Below are 9,396 nucleotides of genomic sequence, written 5' to 3' on the forward strand. Positions count from 1 at the left end.
AAACACCACTCCTGGATATATTTGCACTGTATGCAACTTTAATGCGTTTTCAGCACACAGCGCCCCCTAGCGTTCTACCTGTAAAACACTAAGGTCTTTCTACATGATTCAGTTTGATGTTTCTTGTAAGTGAATCTCTGCCCCAGAAACTGAAGTTCAGCGCTACAGGAGGCGTCAGTGCAGTCACATGACCGTGACCTTCAATCTGTAGCTGCAAAGAAACAGTGAGTGTGTGATCTGTGATAAGGACTGGAAGCCACAGAGGTGGTTTTCATTACAAGAGTTTAATGATGTTAATTTTTCAGACATCATAAAGAGTGTGTGTGTGTGTGTGTGTGTGTGTGTGTGTGTGTGTGTGTGTGGAGAAGCACCTGCAGAAACACAAGCAGCACGACAGAAATCCTTCATATCACCGGTTACATGAACACCACAATCACAATCAATCTGCCATATTTACATAGTGCAAATGATATGGAGTACACACACAAACACACATCTATTATACACAGCCTGATGTGTGTGTGTGTGTGAGAGAGAGAGAGAGAGAGAGAGAGAGAGAGAAAGAATAAGAGAATATACACATTAGACACAGAGTCAAGGCAGAGCGACAGAACAAGAGTAAAGCTCGCGCAAGAGAGGAGTGTTAAAACAAACACACACACACACACACACACACACACACACACACACCTCAGTGTGTTTACACAAGTCTAATAACTAAACAATTCCTTCATTTGATCCCAGGTCTCAAGTCTGAGTCACCACCATCAGCTGCTGCTCTGATTATGATGACTATGATTATTGGGTCATTACTGATGAGTCAATACTGAGTCATTACAGAGTCATTACTGAGTCATTACAGTCATTACTGATGAGTCATTACTGAATCATTACATAGTCATTACTGAGAGTCATTACTGAGTCATTAATGATGAGTCATTACAGAGTCATTACTGAGTCATTACAGTCAATACTGATGAGTCATTACTGAATCATTACATAGTCATTACTGATGAGTCATTACTGAATCATTACATAGTCATTACTGAGAGTCATTACTGAGTCATTACTGATGAGTCATTACAGAGTCATTAGAGTCATTACTTATGAGTCATTACTGAATCATTACAGAGTCATTACTGATGAGTCATTAGAGTCATTACTGAGTCATTACAGAGTCATTACTGATGAGTCATTAGAGTCATTACTGAGTCATTACAGAGTCATTACTGATGAATCATTACAGAGTCATTACTGAGTCATTACTGAGTCATTACTGATGAATCATTACAGAGTCATTACTGAATCATTACAGAGTCATTACTGAGCAGTAGATGAGTGTTGGTGAAGGCAAATCGTAAATGAGTAATTGTTAGTTTTTATATCACTCGAGGAAGTGGTGGTGATGGAGGTGATGGTGGTGATAGAGGTGGAGCTGAAGGCGGTGATGGTGATAGAGGTGGAGCTGAAGGTGGTGGTGGTGGTGATGATGGAGGTGCTGATTAAGGTGAGGTGGTGGTGGTGACTCAGACCTTCAGACCTGACACTGTTTATTTCCTGACAGTTAATGATCTTCAGACACCGTACCCTCAGCACAAAGAGAATCCGAGAAAAAACAAACATCAGTGAAAATTCCTAAAGCTGATTAGAGCAGGAAAGCCACGCCCACATGAACACAGGTGACCAGTACAGATCAGTAATCCTCACGCTAGGCATATGTCGATTCTCACTTACGCTACCATATGCTAAACGCTAACCAACACATGCAATACTGCTAGCACGGACACTTCACACAATCCACATGATAGGCTGCCTAGGTAGGGAGCATGCTGATATAAAACAAAGACTGATCGTTGCCATGGTTACATGTAGGTAGTTCTAGCTGTAGATATTTGACCTAATATAACCCAGCTAACAACACTAGCAGGTTAGCTAACACAACACCAGGCTAATTTGATGCTAAGAGCTGTGTCTGTAGGTAATGGTGATTTGTGATTGCTAGAACATGACTGCAATGTAGAGAACTAAAAGAGCGACCATAAGGACGATGGTGATGAAGGTGATGATGACAGTAATGATGGCGTTTTATCGGCACAACTCCAGAGAAAGAAGGAAAAAACGCAAGATTTAAAACAAACAGCGAGAAAATGTCCAATCTGTTCCGTCATTATTTAAACACGATAAATAAGAAGCATATCATTTATTAGAAACAACCTTTACAAGCTATTTACAAGAGCGAATCATTTATTCTGCCCCCCACACACACACACACACACAAACACGTGTGAACAAACACACTGGGACAAAACACATGGCAGTCACAACGTAGTCAAAATATTATGTACTGAGAGACCACAGTCCCACTGAGACCCACTGAGAGACCACAGACTCCCACTGAGAGATCACAGAGTCCCACTGAGAGACCACAGAGTCCCACTGAGAGACCACAGAGTCCCACTGAGAGACCACCGAGTCCCACTGAGAGACCACAGACTCCCACTGAGAGACCACTGAGAGACCACCGAGTCCCACTGAGAGACCACTGAGAGACCACCGAGTCCCACTGAGAGACCACACGATTATAGACGTGTGTGTGTGTGTGTGTGTGTGTGTCTGTGTGTGTGTGGTGATTACCCACACCCACACAGAATGGACTAAGCAGTGTAAGTCATTCAAGTATGGACGGAGACAGAACTCTGTGTGTATGTGTGTGTGTGAGAGAGACTACAGGAAGTGTGTGTGGTCCGTCCCTGTCAGTTTCCTGAGATTGTTGTTGTTGAGTGATAAAGCAGGAAGTGTGTGAGTGTGTGTGTTTGTTATTCAGAGTTCTTCTCCATCTGCTTCCCCTGCACCGAAGATTCAAGCTCCTCCTCTTCATCACTCACTCCTCTGATATCTTCCTCCTCTTCTTCCTCCTTCCCCTCAGCCTCATGCTCCTCCCCATGCTCCTCCTCATGCTCCTCCTCCTCGGAGTGTGTTTTCCCGGAGAGCTGCAGGTTCTCCAGCGTGGTGCTCACCCAGGTCTCTATCATGCTGCTCAGAGGAGGAACCTCCACCAGGATCGGTTCAGGTGTGTACTCATCCTCCTCGTCCTCCTCTTCATCCTCATCGTCCTCCTCGTCCTCGCCCAGCGTCCCAGGGACCAGCGTGATGCTGCTGGTGCTGGTGATGGAGGAGTACGAGGTGGTCGGACCCCTGCAGCTCCCATCCAGAGACCCCGTTTCAGTGCTCTGCTGAGAGGCTCGCTCCAACCCGTCCTCCGTGCGCCCTTCCTCCTTACATGACAAGGTGATTTGGGACGTGGCCGGTGCACCTTCTGCACTTCCCTCTGCGTCTTTATTCACACTCGTTCTGGTAAACTCATTCTCCAGAGGTTCTAGAGCATCAGAGTTCTCCACCATGGTCCTCCAGTTGGTCTCTACACACAGATAACACAGGTTTGTTAAACCTCAGTAGTATGTGATAAGAAGCTACAGTATCTTTGTGTGTGCGTGCGCATGTGTGTGTGTGTGTGTGTGTGTGTGTGTGTGTGTGTGTGTGTGTGTGTAAACCATACCATACTCCTTCTCATTGACTTCAGAGATGGGTTCTGAGATGACGCTGCAGAAGGAGATGGCTGATGCGGCTGATGGATTGCGCGAATGGCCCATGTGGTGCGGAACCTTCTTGACGTTCTTTAGGGCCTCCTCAGCTTGCTCCTGCTCCAGAGCACACACCATCTCCTTATACGCCCTGCGCGCCTCCTCCGTCAGAGACACCAGCCGGTTAAACAGAGCCTGTGTACACACACACACACACACACACACACACACACACAAATGAAATCTCAGAGCAGACAGAAGAGAAAAAGATGATGATGGGATCAGAAGAATGAGAATATGAAGAGTAATTATGGATGCTGAAAAGGTGAAATCAATTGTGTGTGTGTGTGTGTGTGTGTGTGTGTGTGTGTGTACCTCAGCTCCGGAGTAGCTGAAGATCCCGACCACACTGACGGGGACGAGTTTGTTAACGCAGCGGCCGAGAGCTTTCCGTCCCAAAGCAAAAACAAACGGGATCTCCTGCTCACGGGCCATCGCGATCACGTTATACAGAGCTTCATCCAGACCTCCTGCACGCACACACACACAGCTCAGCTGTACTGAATGTTATAAAAGATGCTGTGCTGCCCCATGTGGTTGATAAATGCCCCTCACCTTTGGCCTGGATCTTCTCACAGTTTGGTGAGATGATCACACATCGGATCTTGTTGAGCTTCATGTGTTTGGTGACCTCACGCAAACCCATGACCAGGCGGCGCTTAGATTTAGCTTTAGTGGGCTCCTTCTGATACACTCGCTCCTGAAACCGCACCAGCTCCTGCAGCAGGAGAGTCACGCTCTCATCAATCTCCTTATTCAGCACCTGGTTACAGTACCTACACACACACACACACACACACACACACACACACACACACACACACACACACACATTATGGAAAACTTTTTTGATTTATTGTACAATCATACATTGAATAGTGTGTGTGTGTGTGTGTGTGTGTGTGTGTGTGTGTGTGTGTATACACTCACTCCCTGAACCTCCTGCTGTGGATCTTAGTGATAGTGGATGAGGCCATGGGACTGCCGATGCCCGAGCTGGCTGGAGAACCCTGAGACACGGGTGTGATGCTGTACGGAGAATTCTGACTGGCTGGAGACAGCGAGGCATCACTGGGCATGTTCAGACCATTCTCTACACACACACACACACACACACACACACACACACACACACACAAAGTATGAGAATCGCCCAAAAAAGGAAATAAAAGTCCAGACTGAGAAAATGTGTTTGTAATGAGTGTGTGTGTGTGTGTGTGTGTGTGTGTGTGTGTGTGTGTGTGTGTGTGCGCGCACCCTCTTGTGAGACAGTGTCCTGTGTGAGTGTGTCAGTGAAGTGAAGTTCGTCATCCGGCTGCTCCTTCACACACAGCTTAGCTTTCACTTCACGCTCTTTCAGGATCACCTGAACACACACACACACACACACACACACACACACACAGACAACTCAGACTGCAGAAATTGACTGCATTCTGGGTAACTCATGATCTGTAGTCTACTGTGAGAGGTTTATCTTACATTTATCTAGTTTACTTTACTCCTGCTGATGAAGTGGAACACAGCCAATCAAGGGGAAGTAAACCAGGGTGCAACAAGATCAGTACAGGCACTTTACCCCTTTACTGAATTCTACTGCACCGCACTGCACCATACTTTAGAATACTGCATCATACTGTACCTTGCTGTAACTAATATACCATAAAATACTTTATTATATTGGAGAATACTAAACTGCAGTATTGTGTAGTGCAGTATAGTGTAATGTAGTGTAGTATAGTGTAGCATAATGTAATGTAGTATAGTGTAGTATACTTTATTGTAGTGTAGTATACTGTAGAGTAGTGTAGTACACTGTAGTGTAGTATACTGTAGTGTAGTGTGGTATACTGTAGTGTAGTGTGGTGTAGTATAGTATACAGCAGTGTAGTATACTGCAGTGTACTGTAGTGTAGTATAGTGTAGTGTACTGTAGTATAGTGCAGTATACTGTAGTGTAGTATACTGTAGTGTAGTGTGATGTAGTATACAGCAGTGTAGTATACTGCAGTGTACTGTAGTGTAGTATAGTGTAGTGTACTATAGTATAGTGCAATATACTGTAGTGTAGTATACTGTAGTGTAGTATACTGTAGTGTACTGTTGTGTATAGTGTGGTGTAGTATAGAGCAGTATAGTATATTGTAGTGTACTGTAGTGTAATATACCATAGTGTACTGTAGTGTAGTATAGTGCAGTATACTGTATTGTAGTATACTATAGTGTACTGTTGTGTAGTATAGTGTGGTGTAGTATAGAGCAGTATAGTATATTGTAGTGTAGTGTAGTGTAGTGTACTGTTGTGTAGTATAGTGTGGTGTAGTATAGAGCAGTATAGTATATTGTAGTGTACTGTAGTATACTGTAGTGTACTGTAGTGTAGTATTCTGTAGTGTAGTGTAGTATACTGTAGTGTACTGTAGTGTACTGTAGTGTAGTATTCTGTAGTGTAGTGTAGTATACTGTAGTGTACTGTAGTGTAGTATAGTGCAGTATACTGTATTGTACTGTTGTCTAGTAAAGTGCATTATACTGTAGTGTAGTATACTGTAGTGTAGTATAGTGCAGTGTACTGTAGTGTACTATATTGTAGTGTAGTATACTGTAGTGTAGTATAGTGCAGTATACTGTAGTATACAGCAGTGTGGTGTGCTGTAGTGTATTATAGTATACTGTAGTGTACTGTAGTATAGTGCAGTACACTGTAGTATAGTGTGGTATAGTGTACTGTAGTGTGGTGTAGTGTAGTATAGTGCAGTATACTGTATTATAGTGTGGTGTGGTGTACTGTAGTGTGGTGTACTGTAGGGTAGTATACTGTAGTGTAGTATAGTGCAGTATACTGTGTATAGTGTGGTGTAGTGTACTGTAGTGTAGTATACTGTAGTGTGGTATAGTGCAGTATACTGTAGTATAGTGTGGTGTAGTGTACTGTAATGTAGTATACTGTAGTGTAGTACAGTGCAGTATACTGCAGTATAGTGTGGTGTAGTATACTGTAGTGTGTGTAGTGTAGTATACTGTAGTGTAGTATAGTGCAGTATACTGTAGTATAGTGTGGTGTAGTATACGGTAGTGTAGTGTACTGTAGTATAGTGCAGTATACTGTAGTATAGTGTGGTGTAGTATACTGTGTGTGTAGTGTACTGTGTGGTGTACTGTAGTGTAGTATAGTGCAGTATACTGTAATATAGTGTGGTGTAGTATACTGTAGTGTACTGTAGTGTAGTATAGCGCAGTATACTGTAGTATAGTGTGGTGTAGTGTACTATGGTGTGGTGTGGTGTAGTATAGTGCAGTATACTGTATTATAGTGTGGTGTAGTATACTGTAGTATAGTGTGTGTAGTATACTGTAGTGTAGTATAGTATAGTGCAGTATGCTGTAGTGTAGTGCAGTATACTTTAGTATAGTGTGGTGTACTGTAGTGTAGTATAGTGCAGTATACTGCAGTATAGTGTGGTGTAGTATACTGTGGTGTACTGTGGTGTAGTATGGTGCAGTATACTGTAGTATAGTGTGGTGTAGTATACTGTAGTGTAGTGTACTGTAGTATAGTGCAGTATACTGTAGTATAGTGTGGTGTAGTATACTGTAGTGTAGTGTACTGTGGTGTAGTATAGTATAGTGCAGTATACTGTAGTATAGTGTGGTGTAGTGTACTGTAGTGTGGTGTACTGTAGTATAGTGCAGTATACTGTAGTGTAGTGTGGTATACTGTAGTGTACTGTAGTGTAGTATAGTGCAGTATACTGTAGTATAGTGTGGTGTAGTGTACTGCAGTGTGGTGTAGTGTAGTATGGTGTAGTATACTGTAGTATAGTATAATACTGTAGTATACTGTAGTGTAGTATAGTATAGTGCAGTATACTGTAGTGTATTGCAGTATACTGTAGTATAGTGTGGTGTACTGTAGTGTAGTATAGTGCAGTATAATGTAGTATAGTGTGGTGTAGTGTACTGTAGTGTAGTATACTGTAGTGTAGTATAGTGCAGTATACTGTAGTATAGTGTGGTGTAGTATACTGTAGTGTACTGTGGTGTAGTATAGTGCAGTATACTGTAGTATAGTGTGGTGTAGTGTACTGCAGTGTGGTGTGGTGTAGTATGGTGTAGTATACTGTAGTATAGTATAATACTGTAGTATACTGTAGTGTAGTATAGTATAGTGCAGTATACTGTAGTGTATTGCAGTATACTGTGGTGTGGTATAGTGTGGTGTAGTGTACTGCAGTGTGGTGTAGTGTGGTGTGGTATAGTGTGGTGTACTGTAGTGTGTAGTGTAGTATACTGTAGTGTAGTATAGTGCAGTATACTGTAGTATAGTGTGGTGTAGTATACTGTAGTGTAGTGTACTGTAGTATAGTGCAGTATACTGTAGTATAGTGTGGTGTAGTATACTGTATTTGAAGTGTACTGTAGTGTGGTATAGTATAGTATAGTGCAGTATACTGTAGTATAGTGTAGTGTACTGTAGTGTGGTGTACTGTAGTATAGTGCAGCATACTGTAGTATAGTGTGGTGTAGTGTACTGTAGTGTAGTATAGTGCAGTATACTGTAGTATAGTGTGGTGTAGTATACTGTAGTGTACTGTAGTGTAGTATAGTGCAGTATACTGTAGTATAGTGTGGTGTAGTGTACTGTAGTGTGGTGTAGTGTAGTGTAGTGTAGTATAGTGCAGTATACTGTAGTATAGTGTGGTGTAGTGTACTGTAGTGTGGTGTAGTGTAGTATAGTGCAGTATACTGTATTATAGTGTGGTGTAGTATACTGTAGTATACTGTAGTGTAGTTTAGTATAGTGCAGTATACTGTAGTATAGTGTGGTGTAGTATACTGTAGTGTACTGTAGTGTAGTATAGTGCAGTATACTGTAGTATAGTGTGGTGTAGTATACTGTAGTGTAGTATAGTGCAGTATACTGTAGTATAGTGTGGTGTAGTGTACTGTAGTGTGGTGTAGTGTAGTATAGTGCAGTATACTGTATTATAGTGTGGTGTAGTATACTGTAGTATAGTATACTGTAGTATACTGTAGTGTAGTATAGTATAGTGCAGTATACTGTAGTGTAGTGTGGTGTACTGTAGTGTAGTATAGTGCAGTATAATGTAGTATAGTGTGGTGTAGTGTACTGTAGTGTGGTGCCACTACAGTGTAGTATACTTTTCTGCACTCTATAGTGCACGGTGTTGTGTAGTCTCCTGCAGCGTACCTTCTTGAGGGCAGTAGGTCTCTTCACTTTGGGAACTTCTCTCTCTTTACCCCTCTTGATTTTGGGTGCTGTGGAGTCTAGCATGTTGGGAGGAGGAGTGTACGATTTCATCACACCCTTACTGACCGCATCCTTACTGTGGAACACTGAGGTTGTACCCACTGAACACCACACACACACACACACACACACACACACACACACACACACACACACACACACACACACACACACTTGTATATACATATATTAACTGCAAAAATACAGCTCTGTGTTTATCTTTGTATTCAAGAGGTAGATATGTATATATACTGTGTGTGTGTGTGTGTGTGTGTGTGTGTGTGTGTGTGTGTGTGTCTACCTGTGTATGAAAGGGGTTTGGTGTTGTTGAGCTGTCGTGCCTTCATGGCCTGTTGTTGTTTCTCCAGTGCAGCAAGCATGTCCCCCAGATCCAACTGTACTGGTGTTCTGCTCTTCTTCCCTGCTGCTTTAGTCAGAGCCTCCTACACACATACACATATATATTATATAAATACACACATA

General features: G+C 42.6%; 1 protein-coding gene across 6 annotated transcripts in view; it reads right to left on the minus strand.

The window, feature by feature from the left end:
* Positions 1–265: 265 nt before the first annotated feature.
* Positions 266–9,396, minus strand: part of secisbp2l (SECIS binding protein 2-like) — a 28,269-nt gene continuing 19,138 nt past the window's right edge. For all 6 annotated transcript variants that reach the window (XM_046864350.1, XM_046864352.1, XM_046864349.1 and 3 more), the window contains 8 exons: positions 9,215–9,356; positions 8,854–9,014; positions 4,899–5,007; positions 4,572–4,734; positions 4,197–4,417; positions 3,957–4,111; positions 3,557–3,776; positions 266–3,418 (listed from right to left, as the gene is read on the minus strand). In XM_046864350.1, the coding sequence (XP_046720306.1) occupies positions 2,817–3,418; positions 3,557–3,776; positions 3,957–4,111; positions 4,197–4,417; positions 4,572–4,734; positions 4,899–5,007; positions 8,854–9,014; positions 9,215–9,356 (1,773 nt within the window). In that variant the 3' untranslated portion in view covers positions 266–2,816. The remainder of the gene's footprint in view (positions 3,419–3,556; positions 3,777–3,956; positions 4,112–4,196; positions 4,418–4,571; positions 4,735–4,898; positions 5,008–8,853; positions 9,015–9,214; positions 9,357–9,396) is intronic.

Source organism: Silurus meridionalis, chromosome 13, assembly GCF_014805685.1.
Source record: "Silurus meridionalis isolate SWU-2019-XX chromosome 13, ASM1480568v1, whole genome shotgun sequence".
Taxonomy (NCBI): domain Eukaryota; kingdom Metazoa; phylum Chordata; class Actinopteri; order Siluriformes; family Siluridae; genus Silurus; species Silurus meridionalis.